Genomic DNA, 18,777 nt, shown 5'->3' on the forward strand with positions numbered 1-18,777 from the left:
AATTCTACCCAAGTCTTGCTTAGCAAGCCCGAGGGTATAGGGCACTGAAGACAGACCAAAGGAACAATTCTACCCAAGTCTAGCTTAGCAAGCCCGTGGGTATAGGGCACTGAAGACAGACCAAAGGAACAATTCTACCCAAGTCTTGCTTAGCAAGCCCGTGCGTATAGGGCACTGAAGACAGACCAAAGGAACAATTCTACCCAAGTCTTGCTTAGCAAGCCCGTGGGTATAGGGCACTGAAGACAGACCAAAGGAACAATTCTACCCAAGTCTTGCTTAGCAAGCCCGTGGGTATAGGGCACTGAAGACAGACCAAAGGAACAATTCTACCCAAGTCTTGCTTAGCAAGCCGTGGGTATAGGGCACTGAAGACAGACCAAAGGAATAATTCTACCCAAGTCTAGCTTAGCAAGCCCGTGGGTATAGGGCACTGAAGACAGACCAAAGGAATAATTCTACCCAAGTCTAGCTTAGCAAGCCGTGGGTATAGGGCACTGAAGACAGACCAAAGGAATAATTCTACCCAAGTCTAGCTTAGCAAGCCGTGGGTATAGGGCACTGAAGACAGACCAAAGGAATAATTCTACCCAAGTCTAGCTTAGCAAGCCGTGGGTATAGGGCACTGAAGACAGACCAAAGGAATAATTCTACCCAAGTCTAGCTTAGCAAGCCGTGGGTATAGGGCACTGAAGACAGACCAAAGGAACAATTCTACCCAAGTCTAGCTTAGCAAGCCGTGGGTATAGGGCACTGAAGACAGACCAAAGGAACAATTCTACCCAAGTCTAGCTTAGCAAACCCGTGGGTATAGGGCACTGAAGACAGACCAAAGGAACAATTCTACCCAAGTCTAGCTTAGCAAACCCGTGGGTATAGGGCACTGAAGACAGACCAAAGGAACAATTCTACCCAAGTCTAGCTTAGCAAGCCCGTGGGTATAGGGCACTGAAGACAGACCAAAGGAACAATTCTACCCAAGTCTAGCTTAGCAAGCCGTGGGTATAGGGCACTGAAGACAGACCAAAGGAACAATTCTACCCATGTCTAGCTTAGCAAACCCGTGGGTCTACTCAAGTTCCTTACAGGAAGGAACATAGATAAGGAGTGACTCAAAGGCAGCTGTGTCACTCAAAGGCACTCCCTAACAGGGGTGATGGTTCACAAAAACTGCATCTCTGGGGACTTGTGCTCTACTTGAGGCAGCTCGCAGCTGAAGAGTTTCCTCTCCCCAGCAGTTTTTACTGCTTTTATGACCTTGGGGAGGAAGCTCCGTGGATCTTGCAACATTCTGAGCTTCCTAAGTTTCATTACTTTCCTGAATCTCATGAGCCCCTGCTCCCAAAGCAATTTCAGTTTGGAGTAAATAGTTATACAACAGTGTGTTTCTTTGTAGTCTGCCTGGCACTGATATACCACTTAAAGCAAAGCAGAAACGACTGGTGCTGGGACCTCTTCCTCAGACCTGGTCCTTGGGATCTGACCCTCTGTGGTATTTATTCTATCTTAGCTCACTCTCCAAAGATGGGCCTCCAGGATTCTGCTCCCCGGGGGATCATTGTAGAATTACCTGTAGTGAATGGTGCAATTCTAGGCATTCTTTAATTTTTTTTTCCTTTATTACATCATTTCTCCCCATTCTTTCCTCTCTCCAAACTCCGATATACCTCTCTTTTTGCTCTTTCAAATTCATGGCCTTTTTTTTTTTCATTAGTTGTTGTTATGTACGGGGTGGGTGGTGTGGGTGGTGGGTGGGTGTGTGTGTGTGTGTGTGTGTGTGTGTGTGTGTGTGTGTGCTCCCACTCTCTAAATTCCTTAGTAGTTCTTTGTGTAGGGTTGAGGCTTTGCCCACCTCAATCCATGTTACCATGTCTACTGTTGTCTTTGTTCAGCTTAACTTTAGATAGTAATGTTGGTAGCATTTTAGCTTCCTCTTCCACCGTGACCCCTGAGGCTTGTATTGCAGATGTGTCATTTGGGCCCAGGCTCCACAACTCTGCATTTTGATTGATTGTGGCTCTCTGTGAAGGTCTCTGACCATTGCAAAGAGAAGTTTCCTTGATGGGGGTTGAAGATGACACTTTTCTGTGGGTGTATGGACAAATGTTTAGAATGTAGTTAGGGATTATGCTGGGTTAGTATGTTGGTGACGGTTGTAGGTTCTTCTCCAAGATCCATGACTTCACAAGTCCTGGATAGTTGGCTCAGTTTCCAATATAAAGCATGATTTCCTTCTTATTGAAAAGGCCTTAAGTCAACTTGGAGAACTGTTACTTACCCACACAGAAGGAGGAGGGTAAAACAATAGTAAGGAATCTAAAAAAGGCATATGGAATTATACAAAAATATCTATAATACATGTCAGCTGGTGTATAAGCATATATGTATAATTTAAATAGTTTTCTGATCTGGGCTGACATTGGTCCTTCCAAGAGAGCTAAAGATCATCTAATACAAAGCTTAACAACTCATGAATAGCCCTCTTTTGAATTGGTGGTCAAGAGTTGTCCAAGAGAGTCCCAAAATATTGCAGGCTATTGCTGTTGCCCCAGGTTGCCGCCACAGGTGGAAGATTAAGTCCCCAATGCTAAAGACAGAATGTGTTTCAGACACAGAGCCCAGAGGCCTCTGAGCTGGAGCTGACCTGAAAGCCTCTTCCCTGAGGTTTGGCTTTCATGGTACTGGAAGACTCTCTACAAACTTCCAAAGGATGGAAGCAATGATATCAGCATGGCACGGTAACCCTGTGGGTACCGTGTGCCCAGTGACACACACACCCCGACAGCATGGCACGGTAACCCTGTGGGTACCGTGTGCCCAGTGACACACACACCCCGACAGCATGGCACGGTAACCCTGTGGGTACCGTGTGCCCAGTGACACACACACCCCGACAGCATGACACGGTAACCCTGTGGGTACCGTATGCCCAGTGACACACACACACCCTGACACTCTTTTTTTTTTTTTTTTTTTTCTTTTAATTGATCAGTGTCTAGAACTTTCTCAAAGATTTCAGGTGTTTTTGAGATTCTGCCTTTTTTTTTTTTTTCTTACTTTTCTGTATTTTCTTCATATTTTTCAGAGATAGTTATTGTAAAGACTGTACATTCAATTAATCTATTTTTGTTGCTTCTGTTATTTTGGCATTTGTTGTATTTTTACTTACTATAGTTTTAACTGAGTTTCCTAAGTTGTAGTTAAGTGGTAGGGCTTTTTGCTTATAGTTTTTTCTCTTAGCAGGTGTTGATAATGGCCAGCCAAATAACACTGAAATCTACTATGTTGTCATCTCTAGGTCACTGAGAGTGGAAGGGCTTCACAGGGAGGGGCAGCCGAATCTGTACAGACCTGGTGGTATGGACTGGGCTCTGTGACGATGATTTCATTCAGTTACCCTTGCCCCCAGGATTAAGCTTAGCTCTATTGAGCATATCTGGGACTCCTGAGGCTCAGGACCCAGTTCTTTCTCCTATTCCTGTGCTTGGTGAGCACAGCTTCTCCTTGTAGCTGGTTTCTGCTGTGTTGTGCATCACAGCTTAAGAGGTAGCAGACATGGAAGAAATGTACAGATTACCCGCAGAGTATGTCTATGTGTGTTTTCTAGTTGTATGCTCATAGACCTAGGCACTTCTCAGACTTCCCTGTTTCCCCTGCCAGACTTTACAGATAAGCACCCGTGCCCCTCAGCACACTTGGCAGTCTGCTACCCATTTGTCCCATGGTGCTGTCTGCAGATCCTTCCCCATCCCCTGGCACTCACTGCAGATGTGGACCCCTGTGTCCCTTGCTTTGTGTTCAGTGACCTTCACCTGACTTTGAGGAGTCCCCTGGAACCCTGTGCTGTACTGCTGTCTGTGACTCCTCTCAGAAGGGCCTGTGGGCCTCATGGTGGGAACCTGGTACAGGCCCCATAGAGGGTTTGATTAAGACACAGATAACCCCAGGCCTGAGAGTTTGTATTTTCCTTTTCCTAACTCTGGCTGAATGCACCTGTCTCCCTGTTTAAATGACTGCTTTGGTCTGGAATTAGATTAGGGTTTTTGTTTGTTTGTTTTGTTCTTTTTATGAATTAATAAGACAGCCCTGTTTAGTAGGAAATAAAGTTCAGGATGGATATGAATGTTGGTTGCTCTCTAGTGAGAACCAGAAGTGCCAGCCTTGTACAGAGAGACACTACAGGGGTCCAGCTCCACATGGGAGGAGGCTGTGGGAAGGGAAGTGTCTGCTTGGATAGTATGTGCAGTGTCTTAGGCTTTGCAGAGACTTGTCCAGTCTGTCTTCAGATGTTAACAATGAATCCTCTTGCTTGACAATATGAGAGACAGCACATCCCTCATCCTCCAGTCAAGGGATTTAAATAAAGACGGCCAGCTGCTGGCATTGGGTTTCTCTGATGGTTTACACTGTCGTGGGATTTCTGTAATCTCTAAAACTTTCCTTATGTTTGGGCCTTCTGGAACCAAGCTTGTGTTTGGCCACTGGGTGTCTCAAGACTTTTATTTTCCCCTCATGGGCTACTTGTAGAATCTGTTCTTACAGGACCCAAATGGGTATGCTTGGTGGGACCAGGGTTTGGGATCTCTGTCCTAGATTGAGCCTTTTATGTCTCCTTATCCGCAGGGTCCGTGAAGCTGCCATGACCAGCCTCATGGACTTGACACTTCTGCTGGCACAGAGAGAGCCAGTGCTAATTGAAGCCCACATGTGAGTATCTGAGGCCAGCTGGGGCTTCTCTGACCTCTCTCCTGACCCTCCACATGGGCAGGGTCCTTCTGTTCTGTATTCCCCAGGACAAGTGCTTTATAGCATACCCAATCCCCCAACCCTATGCCAGGACCTCCTTTGATCTGGCCTGTTTGGCAGCCAGCTTCTGAGGGTTTGGCTGTGCTGGCCTCTGAACTCGGGGTTTTATAGCTGAGATTCCTGCCAGGATGGGCTACCGTCATTTGACCCAGCCCCTGTGAGTCCCAACCTCTTCTGCCACACTGCTGAGGTGCCAAGTTCTACTGCTTTGTGAGTGTGCTGATCTTTTTCAACCTGGCCTCTCCTCCTCCTCCTCCTCCCACTAACTGGCTTTCATCCCTTCTACCCCAAGAGTGCATCAGCAGGTACCAGTTATGCAGCTCCTGAGATTTTGGGATGCACAGTGCAGTCAGACCCATCCTGGGTTGGTTAGGGTTTTGTTTTTTTTTTTTTGTCAGCTTGGCACAAGGTAGAATTATTTGGAAAGAGGGACTCAATTGAGAAAATAGGTCCGTAAGATTGGCCTATAGGTATTTTCTTGATTGATGATTTATATGATAGGTCCCAGGTCACTGTGGGTAGTACTCCTGGGAGGGTGGACCTGAGTTTTATTAGAAGGGCTGAGCAAGCCACACAAGCTAGAAAGCAGGGTTCCTCCATGGCCTCTGCTTAGTTCTGCCTCCAGCCTTGAGTTCTTGTCCTGACTTCCTTCAGTGACGGAGACAACCTGAGAATTGTAAGCTGAAATAAACCCTTTCTTACCCAGATGGCTTTTGGTCATGGTGTTTTATCACATCAATAAAAACCTGAACTAAGGCACATCCTGACGTGGCTTCAGCAGCTACTGACCATAAGGTGCCTACCTGTCCCCAGGCTGGCCTCATACATGTGTCCTCTGTTTGCAGCTGTGAGCGTGTCATGTGTTGCATTGCCCAGCAGGCAAGTGAGAAGATTGATCGGTTCCGTGCTCATGCTGCCCGGATATTCCTGACTCTCTTGCACTTCGACAGCCCTCCCATTCCCCATGTTCCCCACCGCAGAGAACTGGAAAGTCTGTTTCCCAGGTACTGTCAGGTATGGATCCCCTTACAGCCCAGTCCCTCCAAACATGGCCTTGAAGAAATCACTGTCTTTCAGGTCTGACGCGGCCTCTGTGAACTGGAACGCACCTTCCCAGGCCTTCCCGCTCATCACCCAGCTCTTGGGACTGCCCACCTACAGATACCATGTCCTGCTGGGCCTGGCCGTGTCTGTTGGTGGTTTGACAGAGTCTACGGTGAGGTGGCATCTGGCTGTGCAGAGGAGCAGGAGATACAGGGGACTCCTTCCAGGGAGTTCTGTCCCATATGTGTGCACTGTACATGCTCACTGTCGTAACAGCCCAGCACCTGTCGAGCCCTTGTGTCTTTGTAGTTTGCAGTTGTTTTTGTTTGGCCCCAGGCATTTACTGTCATTGAAGTAGCCTTGGGGAACCAAGAGAGAAGCTAGCCATGCTACGCCACAATACTGCTTTTTGGGTCGCAGGTCAGGCATTCTACACAGAGCCTCTTTGAGTACATGAAAGGGATTCAGAAGGATGCTCAGCTCCTGGAGAGCTTCAGTGAAACCCTCCTGAAGGTCTTTGAGGACAACCTCCTAAATGACAGGTGAGTGGTGTCTTGAGGCTGGGGGGTCATGGTGCCTGTCCCTGATCCTATTTCCACAGAGCCCAGGTTTCCCTGGGGCACACGGTCACAGTTAGTAGGTGAGGAGCAGGGCACAGCAAGCTGTCAGGGCCTGCTGGCTCCCAGGCTCTGACCCCAACACTTACTTATCTTTGGTGAACCCAGTATTCATCTCTTCTGTGCCTCACTAGTTCCTGGCACTCATCTCCTGCGGTCCCTCTCCCTCTGTGCACTCTGGGCAGGAAAATGACTTTTTCTGTGTGCATGTTGAGATGCAGAATACCATGTTAAGTGAAATGAGGTTCTAGCCTGTAGGGATATTCCACCTTTTCTTGTCTGTAATAGCCTCACTGTGAATACAAGAAACCTGAAAGAACATACACAGTATGTGGAGTAGTTCCTTTGGATGTGTATACCATGAAGCCTATCTTGTTGACCAAGGTTTCCTCCTAACCCTCAGAGCCCTCGCAACTGTCCACTTTGACAGCCACTGGTCTGCTGTCACCAAAGTCGAGGTGGCATTTTGTAGAATTCCATTTAAACAGACAGGCAGTGTAGTCATCCCTGTCTGTCTGTCTGTCCTCTTGTTGCCCAGTCAGGGCCTGTTGTGGGCCAGACGTGACTGGCATTCCATGTTCTAGGCTTTACAGAAAGCTGCAGTGGTCAAGCAGGGAAGAATCTCTGTGGACGCACATTCCTTTTTCTTGGGCACACATCAAGTGATGGACAGCTGGGTTATGTGTATTACCTTTAACTTCTGGAAAGCTGCTGTCTCCATCTGTTCCTTGTCTCACCAACATTGGTGTTGTCAAGTCTCTCAGGTGGCTATTCTGTTGGACACTCAGTTGCCCTCCTAGTGTTGAGATGTGTGGTCACTGGCACAGCTTGTTTAGTTGGGTTTTCTTTCTCACTGTTGTTTTTTGATGCCTTCACTGTACTGGGAGAGTCCTTGTTACAGCTGTGGTGTGAAGGGCGCAGCTCTCACCTGTCTTGTGCTTCAGTGAGCTTGTGTGCCTAATTTGGAGGTGCTAGAGAGCTCCTCTCTTCCAGAAGTTTCAGCTTTAGGTTCTATCTTCAGCCCTATGGTCTGTTTGGAGGTGTGTTTTGTGTGTGCTCAGTTTAATTTTGTAGATGGTTGTCAAGCATGGTCTGCCAGACTGTTAACTGCATTGGTTTTGCCCCCTGTCAGAACCTTCAAGTGTACAAGTGCACGTCAGGCTCTACTGGGCCACCTGTAATCTTTATGTCAGGAATTCTGTTCTTACCTTTGCTCTAGGTAATTCCTGAAAGAAACCACACTGGCTCTGGCTTTATTCTTAACTTCCCATAGTCATTTTGGCATTCTTGAAAGAATTATTGTACTGCTGTGTCTGTTTCTAGGACTTTGATGAGAGCATCTTGACTCTTGTCCCATTTGGAAGAGCCATTGTGGTGTTAAGGGTCTTTTTTTTTAATTTTTTATTTATTTATTTTTTAACTTGTCAGTGGCATCTGTCTGTCCCTCACATGGGTGTCTCTTAGTTCTTGGGTGCTTGTGTGGGTTTCATGTTTGCTTATCTTATCCTCTCAGGGTGTCCATATCACTGCTGAAAATGTTGGACCAGCTGCTGGCCAATGGGTGCTTCGACATCTTTACCTCTGAGGAAAAGTGAGTATCTGCTTGATTAGTGCTCCCTGTCTGGTGGAGCCTAGTTACCCAAATTTTAAGAATATTTATTTATTTATTTATTTATTTATTTATTTATTTATTTATTTATCTCACTGTGTTGCTCAGGCTAGCTACAGACTCATGATCTCGCCCCCATAGCCTTCCAAGTGCTTGGATCACAAATCTATGGCTATCATATCTAGGTAGCTGTTATTTTAAAAAGAGAACACTTGGATTAGGATCTCAGAACCTAGAAAATGGCAAACTGCAAACCCAGGCAGCAGGGACTGGGATGGGGTGATGGGACCCTGCTACCCACGTAGGAAGGCAGGCTTGGACAGGTGAGGTAGTCCACCTACTAGGGCTGGTGGGCAGAGAGGTCTGGAAGCTGATGGAGCCTGGGATATGATAAGGGCCAGATGGAAATAAACGGTATGTGGGTTGTGTTTTGGGGCCCAGTAGTATGCCTGTGCCCATCACAGCTGGACAGAGGCTATGGGACACAGGGCACAAATCAGCTGGGTGTGGTTTATGGTTCCTCAGCCTGCTGTCCAGAGGAGCAGACAGACAAGCTGCGTTATGTCTCTTTAAGTCCTAGAACCATGGAGGTGCCAGGCTGGCTTCCTGAGTGATGCCATCTTGCTCATTTTTGCCTCATGGTCGTCACTGAATTCTCTATTGTTGGTTTGGAGAGCCTAGTATTTCATGAAGATTTCTGAGCATCTGTTGCACCAATTTTAAGTTACTTAGAAGCCAACGCCTGTGATTGTTTGGATTTTCCTTTTGCGGGTCCAATCAGCTGGGTCTCGGTTGCTCTTCCTCCCCTTCTGAGTCTTTTCTGCCCCACTGAGAGGATCTGCACCATTCTCCTGTCTTTTCTGCCCCACTGAGAGGATCTGCACCATTCTCCTGTCTTTTCTGCCCCACTGAGAGGATCTGCACCATTCTCCTGTGATTTTTTTTTTTTTTCTGCGTCCCCAACCTTGAGCAGTGTTCTTGTACTGCTGCTGACCAGCATTCAGGTGAACACCCAAGGCTAGGAGCTCCTTAGTATCGATGCTGTGCCCTGAGATCCTGCGTACGTTCACACACCCAGGGCTGCTGCAGGAGACTACCTTGTACTTAGTCTCTAGTGTCTTTGGGTTTTAACCGCTTGGCAGGGAGGTTAGATCTGTTTCTGTTGGATACCCAGGATGGATTTAACCTGATTTTCTAAAACCTGCTGCTGGAGCAGCGCATAGCCTGGCTGTGATAGTCTTTTCCATGTTGCGGGATTCATCTTGCAATGTTCTAAGGATTTGACATATATTTTCCTGGCTTAAAATTTTCAAAATAAGATAGTAGGAAATATGTTATGAAATAGATTTTATTTCTCTATTTTTGTTAGTTTTTGCTTCATGGATTTTTAAAGTTGAATTTTTGGCACATACAAATGTAGGGCTGACACTCATCAAATGGGTGGATTTTTTTTTTTTTTTTTTGGTATTGGAGGTGCTTCTGCTTATACTGTACTTTAGCTTTTTTTGTTGTTATTTTTCTTTCTTTTTATTTAGTCACCAAAACACCAAACAATCCAATTAAAAAGTAGGGTATAGAACTAAATAGAGAATTCTCAACAGAGGAATCTAAAATGGCTGAAAGACATCCTTAGCCATCAGGGAAATCTGTGGGCATGAGGCCGACAGATGTGAGAATGAGGGAGCCATGAAAATGACTGGCCTGTGTGTCTCTTTCCACATCAGAAATCTTCAGAGTAGCAGGTATGGCCAGGAAGCCATGTCACTCCACTCAGACAGGCAGAGCTGAGATGTTCATTAGACCCAAGTCATGGGAGGGCCCATGCTTCTTGGATTAGCTCAATGGGAGTCTTTCAGGAATCCTGGCATGAGAACCAACAAGGTTTCTGGAGATCACAAAGCTCAATGTAAACCTGAATGCGACCATTGGGACCATAGAGTGTCTGTGGTGTGTGACCTTTAAGTCTAGAAAAGCAATAGACAGTGCATGAGCCCTATAGGAAGACCAGCTAAGGATGCACAGGTCCTTGTGCAAGCTGGGAACAACAATAGCCAAAGCCCTCAGCAATATGACATTCGTAGTCAGGGAAGGATTGAGATCCATGGGACCCAGATCAAAGTCCCAGGGTACAGCAGCATTCTCTTCACACCAGGGTTGACCTGGGAATTAATTGTCATGGACTATCCTGGTGTGGTAGCCCAGTATTAAGGTCATTGGGGATGAATAGGACTCACTGTCCTCCTCTGTAACCAAGACCCCTCATAGGGCTTCTCTCCTTGAAGTAGCACTTGCTGGTGGGGTATTTTCTGTTGGGAAGAGCCACTTGGACACGGTCAGACCTAACTGTGCCCGGGCCTGCCTGCCCAGGTGTTGACTACCATGGGTGATATGGGATATCTTACAGGAAATGAGCTAGGACATCTGTTCTCTGCTGTTCGTGTTGGGAACCAAAGAAAGTGGCTGGTTCCACAGGGCCCAGCATCACTGGATGCTACTGCAGCATGAATCATATTGCTGTGTATTCCTGTGAAAGATGTACTTACAATCATGTTTTCTCCTTCAAGCCACCCCTTTTGTGTGAAGTTGCTCGCACTTTGTAAGGAAGAAATCAGAAAGTCAAAAGACATCCAGAAACTTCGGTCAAGCATTGCAGTGTGAGTTTTAAGTGCTCCTGGGTGGAGACGGAAATAGGAGGGACTTTGTAGTTCTTGGTAGAAAATAGTTTTAATTGCAAAGCTGTTTAAAATAGAGTGAGTGTTCATCTAGGAAAGTTAAGTTCAGAGTACTCCCATCAGTAATGGCATTTAGGAAGAGAGGTACCGGCCCCTGTGGATGCCCAAGGAATGTGAATACTCCTGTGCTGGTGCAGGGATCTGGGCACACGCACACATGGGAATGCAGGAATCTGGACACGCAGGCACATGTTAGCACCAAGATATCATCATTCATCATGTATAGGTAACTACATGGGAGCGTGGTAGTTTACAATGCACACTTGCATAATGGCTGTGTATATCACATGGGAGCACACTGGTGTGCAATGTACAGGTGTGTACACATATATTAGCACATGGCTCGAGGTTTATGCTGTCTACTTTGTAGGTCTCCCATGTGTCTTGGGTCCTTGGGTAACAATGTGAGTAGGGTACAGTTCCATGTCACCTGTGGTTCTTCTGCAGGCTCTGTGGGATGGTACAGTTCAACGGTGATGTGAGAAAGAAGGTTCTTCTGCAACTGTTCCTCCTCCTTGGCCACCCTTTCCCTGTGGTGAGTGTCTGTCCTACCTCAAGACCATCTAAGGTCTTGCTTACTTGTGGCCTTTAAAGATGAGTATAACTTTGAAGTAAACACAGGGTGAGATGGTGTGGGCAGCCCTGGGATATGTTAGTCAATTGGCTAGCGTTTGTATGAAAGGAATGTGGGTGCTGGTACTTGTAAGGTGAGCATGGGGGAAGCATTGCTAAGGGTGGGGTGTTAGCAGCAGGGTTAGGATTTCCCTCTCTTATCCAAAAACTCTTAAGTATCCCAAAGGTGACATTTTTTTTTTTTTCTAAAAAGTCAGGGGAACTTGTGCAAAGGATTGGGATGACCCACAGCTCAGCCTCTTTGTCAGAAATGCTCATTACTAGGGGTAGATTACACCTCATACGAAACAGTTTGTCACAGGACATAACCAAAAAAGAGCGAGAGAGACAGATTCTCAGGTAGGATTCTCTACTGCATCTTCTGACAAAGGCTGCAGTTCCTTCCCTGGTGCCTGTCTGACGACAGAGGTATCTGGGCTGTAACCAAGTTCACCTCCCTCCTTTTATGGATCCTCCTAAGACCCCTTGGGCTTCCTGGGTGTTGACAGGTTTTCCTCCTGTTGACCTGCTGTTCTTGTCCCAGATCCGGAAGACCACAGCAAGCCAGGTGTACGAGATGGTGCTCACTTATAGCGACTTGGTAGATGCCGATGTGCTTGACGAGGTCATGTCTGTGCTCAGTGACACAGCCTGGTAAGTAGGGCCTGCCTGAGCCTGGTGCCGCTTTCTCTTGGAAAGAGGGGAGGCATTTCTAACCCTCAAGTGCTCAGGGCCACCTCTCCGCTTCACATAGGGTTGAGGACACACCCTGGGAGCTTCAGGTGGGAGAATGTTTGGTGTGCAAGGGTCACAGCGCCATCAGGATGCAACCAAGTGGATGTCATCTAGCTTTTATTTTGCTGCTGCAAGGGCCATGTGGTCTTTCCTCTGTTTTAATGGCTTTAGAGACTTGACTTAGAAGAAGTGCAGAAGGGGGTGTTGGGGTGTGATTCACAGGTGCTGTAGGCTGAGCCTGGAAGCAGTGACAGTCACTGTACACACATTTGGCCTTGCATACATTTATATGCGTGTTTGTATGCATGATCACATACATGCTACTGTTTATATGGTCGCACATGTATGCACGGGCAGGCACACACAAAGAACCATCACGGGTATACAGATGGACTTCAAGCTGGCTTATCCCTTGTTCTAGATATATTACTTTGGCACAGCCAGGTAGCCCAAGTTACTGTTCCTGATTGTGGACACCATCCCCTCAGTTGTTGGAGAGGGGTATTGCTGATCTCAAATGCTGGCAGGTCTGTTGGGATGGCATATTTATGCATGCCCCTCAGAACAGCTGTCTTCTAGGAGCTCATGCTAGGATGTGGCCTTCCTGCCTAGATGAGAGCTGTGGGGACCTGGAAGGCCAAAATGCATTTCGAGATCTTTGCTTTCAGTGGAAACTCAACTCAGTGCCTTCTGAGGAGACAGTTGGTCATTGCTTCCAACTTTCTAGAACACTCACCTTGAGTAAGGACAGCAGGGAGGGAGGAGGAACTTCATGTTTTCTAAGACTTATCTTTATAATGTGTATGCATGTATATGTGACTGAAGCTACCAAGGCCAGAGACGGTATCCAAATCCCTCTGGAGCTGAGGTTACAGGTGGTTGTGAGCTGCTCTACCTGGGTGTTAAGAACTCAGCTCTTGCCGGGTAGTGGTGGCGCACGCCTTTAATCCCAGCACTCGGGAGGCAGAAGCAGGTGGATCTCTCTGAGTTCGAGGCCAGCCTGCTCTCCAGAGCGAGTGCCAGGCTAGACTCCAAAGCTACACAGAGAAACCTTGTCTTAAAAACAAAACAGGCTCTTTTGCAAGAACACAACAAAGGACTTTTTTGGGGGGTGGGGGAGGCGGTTTCATGGCAGGGTTTCGCTTTGGAGGCTGTCCTGGAAGCAGCTCTTGTAGACCAGGCTGGTCTCAGACTCAGAGATCTGCCTCCTGAGTGTTGGGATTAAAGGCGTGTGCCCACACTGCCTGGTGCCTGAGGACTATTTTTTTTTTTATTATTAACTTCTTTACATACAAAACACACTTCATAGTAGTCTAACGAAAGCCAACAACAGCTGTGTTCTAATGAAGCTTCAGAAGCCCTCTTAGCCTGAGGTAGCATCTCTTCTAATGTATGTTCTTGGGATGGGCTATGGCCGCTGGTGTCTACTCTGAGGGATACAGATGTTTGCCCGGTACCACCAGATCTCACATGTTGGCACAGGGGACTCAAATGCTTTCCTCCTCAGGGGCGGAGAGCTTCCAGTTGTAAGAGGGCAGCGGAACCACCTGTGTGATCTCCTTGGCGTGCCCAGACCCCAGCTGGTTCCAAAGGTAATGCTTTTTGTATTCTGAGGACACACAGCACCCGTGTTGTCTGTCGTTCTGAGCTCTGGTCTAAAGTAAACGAATCCCAACCCCACAGTCAGTACCATCACTGCCGTTACTTTCTCCAGACCAACCGGAAAGGCTGCTTCTCTTGCCAGGGTGGGCAAGTCCTCTGTCTTCATAGTACTGGCTGCCAGGTCTGCAACTGTTGGAGGCTGCATGTTGTTTCAGCTTCTGTCTCCTAGGAAAGCTTCCACTGTGTGGGGAGTGGACTTTAGCTCTCTTACCCTGCCTGGGTGCACATCCTAGTGGGGGCTCTGGTCCTTTGAGGACACCTGTCCCATCAGGCTTCCCTCTCTCCCTGGACTTGGGGCCCACTGGGGCTTCACTCCTCCTGACTCCCTGTACTTATCTTCTCCACCTGTCTTGACCTTGGTGTGTTTGCGGTTTCTGAGGCCCCTTGTGCTGAAGTTGTCATAAAAGCTGGGATCTATGGTGCCCTTGGGCTCTCTTCCTGTGTTCTGTAGGTCAGTCTGTCTGTAGAGACTTTAAACATTCTACATACTGAAATTTTCATCCTAGTAACATGCCCCCAGCTTATTGCTTTTCTTCCTTTTATAGTGTCATCTACTCTGAGGTTATGCAGTGTCTTTGCACCCAGGACCATCAGCCAAGGGTGGCACCACCCACACTGAGCTGGGCTCTTCCCACATCAGTCACTAATTAAGAAATGTCCTACAGGCTCATCTACAGCACAAGCTTATAAAGATATCTCTCAATTGAGAGTTCCTTTTCCTGAATGACTCTAGTTTGTGTCAAGATGCCATAAAACTAGCTAACACATGTAAGCAGGTGGAAAGCTCTATGTGCTGACTCTCCACATACAAATTCAATTCACTTGGGACTGACAAACTGTGGTGTAGAGAGAGGGTCACTTTATGCTGCCTGTATCAGCCAGCCTCACTGTACTGATGATTCAGTGTCTGTCACCACCACCACTGTCAAGTGACTGCCTAAGTAACACACTCTGGAACCCTTCATACACATGGCTCATGTGTATGAAATACAACCCGTATGATGGAAGAGGCGTGGGCTTCATAGTTCAGCGTGTCCACCATGTCTGCCTTCTAGTTTTATTCTGTCCAAGATTGTCTTCACTCTTCTTGACCCTTGGGGTTTGGTTAAACTCTCAAAACTAGTTTACATACTAACCAGCCAGGTTGGCCTGGGGCTATGTTGGGGCTAGAAGCTGCTGATTCACACTGGGCATAAGTGCCCTGGCAGGCCACCGAGTCCTATAGATGCAGATGCTGTCTGTGTGGTTGGTCCCCAGGTCTTGGAATAGCTCATATTGTTCCAACTGCATCTCTGCTTTAAAGTCCCTGACCTGTTCACATGCTAGCTTAATGGCACTTTGAGTTTGTTTCCCTACCCTTCCTTCTGATTCCCCTTCTCTATACCTCTGCTGTGTTAGTTTGTTTTTGATTGCTGTGGCAAAACACCATGGCAAAGGCAACTTACAAAAAGAAAGCATTTCACTGGGTTTATGGTTTCAGAGGGTTAGAATCCATAATGGCAGAGCAGAAACATGGCAGTAGGAATAACTCGAGAGCTCACATCTTCATCTATGAACAGGAAGCAGAGAATACTGGAAATGGAGTCATTTGAAACCTCCAAAGCCTACATCACCTCCAAGGAGGCCATACTTTCAAATCCTTCCGAGACAGTTCTAACAACTGGGGAAGGAGTATGTAAACATGAGCCTATGGGGCTTTCTCATTCAAGCTACTATATCCACCTACTAGCTCCTCTATGCTCTCCACAGCTCACCATCTTGTAATGGCTTTAATTCTCTATGTCACAGGCTGTTGGGACATCTCTTGTGTCTCTGAGTCATGCTTTTCTTAACATATACATGTGTGTGTCCTTCCTAAGAACTAGACATGCTGATCAAATGGACAATAGTATGTGGACTTGCTTTTCTGGCTAGAAGCTGCTATTGGATGCTTGCTGTGGTATAGGCCTCAGGGTTTTTCCATTTGGTTTCACCCTTGACCTTGGGGTCCCTGCCCTTACAGAACCTGAGCCCTTCAGAACCCCAGTCTCATGCTGGAGTCCTAGGTGAGTTGGGGGCAAAGGAACATTCCAATCATCCAGCTAGTCTCCAACCTTGGGCTTGGCCTGTAGGCTACATCTCTCCCTAGAAAACGTGGTTCTGGTATGTCTGACAGAGGTGAATTTCCTACCTTGCTGGGTTTGAGTGAATGTCTCTTAGATCTCATGAGGTGAACCTTGCAGGCCCCCATGGCAGGTACACATAGGCCTTTTGGTGGCTTTTGCTAGGCTCTGTGTCTCATACATCATATCTCCAGTTTCATGGTGGATATCTCAGTTCTCTGACATTCTGAAAAATGTTTTTCAGTTGTGCAACTTTTTCTGTATAAAGTGGGGTCACTGACTCTGCTGCCCTGTGCATAAGTTGAGTCACAATGCTAATGCCACCACACCAGCCCAAAGGCATCAGTTATGGAGAAAAGCACTGTTGTGCATATTTGTCTCAAATGTCCTTTAATTATGTTTGAACTTTGGGGGATGCATTTTGAAGCTGTGTTACTAAGTGTTCCTACTCTTGACATCTCCCTTGCTCACTGTTAGTGTGGTGACATCTGGTTAGCATGTCTACTGTCATAACACTTTCAATGTCTGTCTATGAATGGTATAGTCAAGATTATGCCTTACCATCATTTGAAATTCTTTATTAATTAGTGTTTCATGCATTGTGTTTACTGTATAATTACAGACAAGTTTACATTCATCATCTTTGTTTCCTGTTTGACCTTCCTGTTTAATGTTTCTTTCCCCCTTATCTGGATTTTGTTTCCTATCCTGTTAACTTGTTTCACTGTTCTGTTCTTCTGTCCCTGATTACCCTGGGGCCAGCACTCTTTCTTGATACATTGCATTATCCCTGACCTTGACCTCCAGCTACAGAGTCCTGTCTAAAACTGGGTTGCCCTAACCCTGAGGCCTTGGTATTTAGATATGGTCAGCTACTGTTTTTCCTTACTGTTCTGTTTGCTTTGATGATCTAGCTTTAAACCCTGAGCTCCTGTTACCTCCTTGTCATGTTGGGAAAGATTTTGTTCTTTGCCGTCCTTGTGTCTGCTGTACTGGGTCTGTGTGCCTAAGTCCTCCCAGGGCCTCCCCCTTGCAGGAGCCATAATAAGACACACAAGCAGTGGCCTGGTTGCTTGAATGGCTCTAAGAGTGGTGACAACAGATAGAGCCATGTAGTGTAGTCTCAGTCTCCTATGTGGAGAGTGGACTTGAATTTTCAACTATGCTCTTTACATTGTTAAGAAAAATTTGAACATGTGTGAATGCAAACAGTTTAACAACCCACTCTGACAAGTCACCAGCCATCACTATACAATTTAAGCTGTCAGGATCCTGGGACATGGCAGTCTTTAGCCATATGTTAGAGAGGGTGGGATGGAGACCAGCCTGATGTTGCTATGTGTCTTTACAGCCTGCTCCTGGAAGCTGAGTCCTTGCCTACCTAGCTGGGATGTCCTGCCCTGAGGCTTCACAACAAGCTTTACCATCATGGAAACATTGTGTCACAGACCTCTGAGAAAGGTGGCACATGCTGCTAGATGGATTGGGAAGCCATCCACAGAGAGCAGTAACGCTTCATGCTGTGCTCTGGTGGCGTGGGCTGCCCTTACTTCTGCTGTGCTTCTCATTAAATCATGTACCATACAGCCCAGCCTCTGTCTATTTCTGGGACTGGAATATTCACTGTGGGCTCCACTCACAGTGCTTTGCTGTGTTTTAAGGCACTGAGTAATTTATGTAGCACGATGGTTGTCTCATCCTGGTGGAAAGTGTGACGTGCTGGGAAGATACAGTGGCAGGCAGCTCTCCCACATGTTGAGCCAGCCAAGTCACCAGCATGCTACAATGGTCTGAGCAAGAGATCATCAGAAGCCAGTGTTCCTGTGGGAATATGGATGACAACTCTGGTCCTAAGGCCTGGATCCTTTGCACCTCCTGCCCCAAAGCCTGCATGCCTACCTGTCCTGCTGTGATAGCCTGAATCCTGCCTCTTTGAACTCTATGTTCCAGGCCTGGGAAGGACTGCTGAGCTCTGCTCATTAAGCTCTAGCCTCAATGAAGGGGGTGCCTCTCATCCCTACAGAGTTGAGGCCGGAAACATGGCTGGGACAGACTTGATAACTGCTCATACAAAGGTGAAGTGGCCAGGCCCACAAGCCAAGGCCTGTAGTGGTATGTATTCAACTCATTTAACAGCCTGTATCTCATGGAGCTGGACTGGACAGCACATAGGCAGCTGCCTGTATTGGGAGTCACTTTCTAGGCCTAGGTCTTCGGGAGGTTTGTTGTGCTGATCTGGTGTCAGGGACCTTTGCCTGAGTCCTAGCTCATACTTCATTCCAGTTTCACACACCTCTCCTAGACTCAGATATTTTCTGTTGTGAACAGGAAAAGGCCTAGCTGAGATGCTGTCATATCTAATGAGATGGAGCAGGCAACTTCTAGGAAATAGAATTAACTATTTTTAGTATTATTTTAAAAACAATTCCAGCCATGAAATTTTAAGATATGGAGACCAACTGGTTTCCAGCAGACCTGCTGCTGACAGTCCAGCAGAGTGGCACCTTTTCCCCCGAGATTTAGTGATCAAAGTAAAGGATTTTGTTGCTGGCCAGTCACCTCTGCATGCAGACCCCATCCACAGACAATTGTTCCCACTGGGTTCCTGGTGGTCTAGAATATCCTCAGCAGGAGGGTTTTCCATGGGTTTTAATGGAGGGGGAGCCCTCCATTAAAGGCATCATGACAGCTGGGGTTGCCAGGGTGGTCGATCAGGTTAGCAATGCTGGGTGCTAGGAGATAGTCTGTGTATCTGTCTTTCTGTCTATCTAGGTGTAAAGGAGTCAGGAAAACTCACCAATCAGCATGTTTGGGCAGGAGGCCAATTAGGTGTGTATGCTTACAGAACAGCACACACC

General features: G+C 47.0%; 2 protein-coding genes across 6 annotated transcripts in view; one reads left to right on the forward strand and one right to left on the reverse strand.

Moving 5' to 3' along the window:
• The window catches only part of Tbcd (tubulin folding cofactor D), a 171,891-nt gene extending 154,386 nt beyond the window's left edge, over nucleotides 1-17,505 (forward strand). Inside the window, exons 30-39 of the mRNA XM_027425304.2 lie at nucleotides 4,624-4,707; nucleotides 5,652-5,810; nucleotides 5,884-6,022; nucleotides 6,271-6,392; nucleotides 7,981-8,058; nucleotides 10,641-10,730; nucleotides 11,256-11,343; nucleotides 11,965-12,074; nucleotides 13,663-13,747; nucleotides 17,271-17,505. Coding sequence (XP_027281105.1) covers nucleotides 4,624-4,707; nucleotides 5,652-5,810; nucleotides 5,884-6,022; nucleotides 6,271-6,392; nucleotides 7,981-8,058; nucleotides 10,641-10,730; nucleotides 11,256-11,343; nucleotides 11,965-12,074; nucleotides 13,663-13,747; nucleotides 17,271-17,288 — 973 coding nt within the window. The 3' untranslated portion in view covers nucleotides 17,289-17,505. The remainder of the gene's footprint in view (nucleotides 1-4,623; nucleotides 4,708-5,651; nucleotides 5,811-5,883; nucleotides 6,023-6,270; nucleotides 6,393-7,980; nucleotides 8,059-10,640; nucleotides 10,731-11,255; nucleotides 11,344-11,964; nucleotides 12,075-13,662; nucleotides 13,748-17,270) is intronic.
• B3gntl1 (UDP-GlcNAc:betaGal beta-1,3-N-acetylglucosaminyltransferase like 1) overlaps nucleotides 1-18,777 on the reverse strand; it is a 102,583-nt gene that overhangs the window by 20,450 nt on the left and 63,356 nt on the right. Inside the window, exon 14 of one of the 5 annotated variants that reach the window (XR_004770925.1) lies at nucleotides 9,497-11,258. The exons of 2 other annotated variants lie outside the window; for them this stretch is intronic. The gene's annotated coding sequence lies outside the window, so the exon portion shown is untranslated. Of the gene's footprint in view, nucleotides 1-9,496; nucleotides 15,367-18,777 lie in introns of those variants that run through there. 2 more of the 5 variants (XR_004770924.1, XR_004770923.1) reach the window with 2 other exon arrangements.

Source organism: Cricetulus griseus, chromosome 7 (assembly GCF_003668045.3).
Source record: "Cricetulus griseus strain 17A/GY chromosome 7, alternate assembly CriGri-PICRH-1.0, whole genome shotgun sequence".
Lineage (NCBI taxonomy): Eukaryota > Metazoa > Chordata > Mammalia > Rodentia > Cricetidae > Cricetulus > Cricetulus griseus.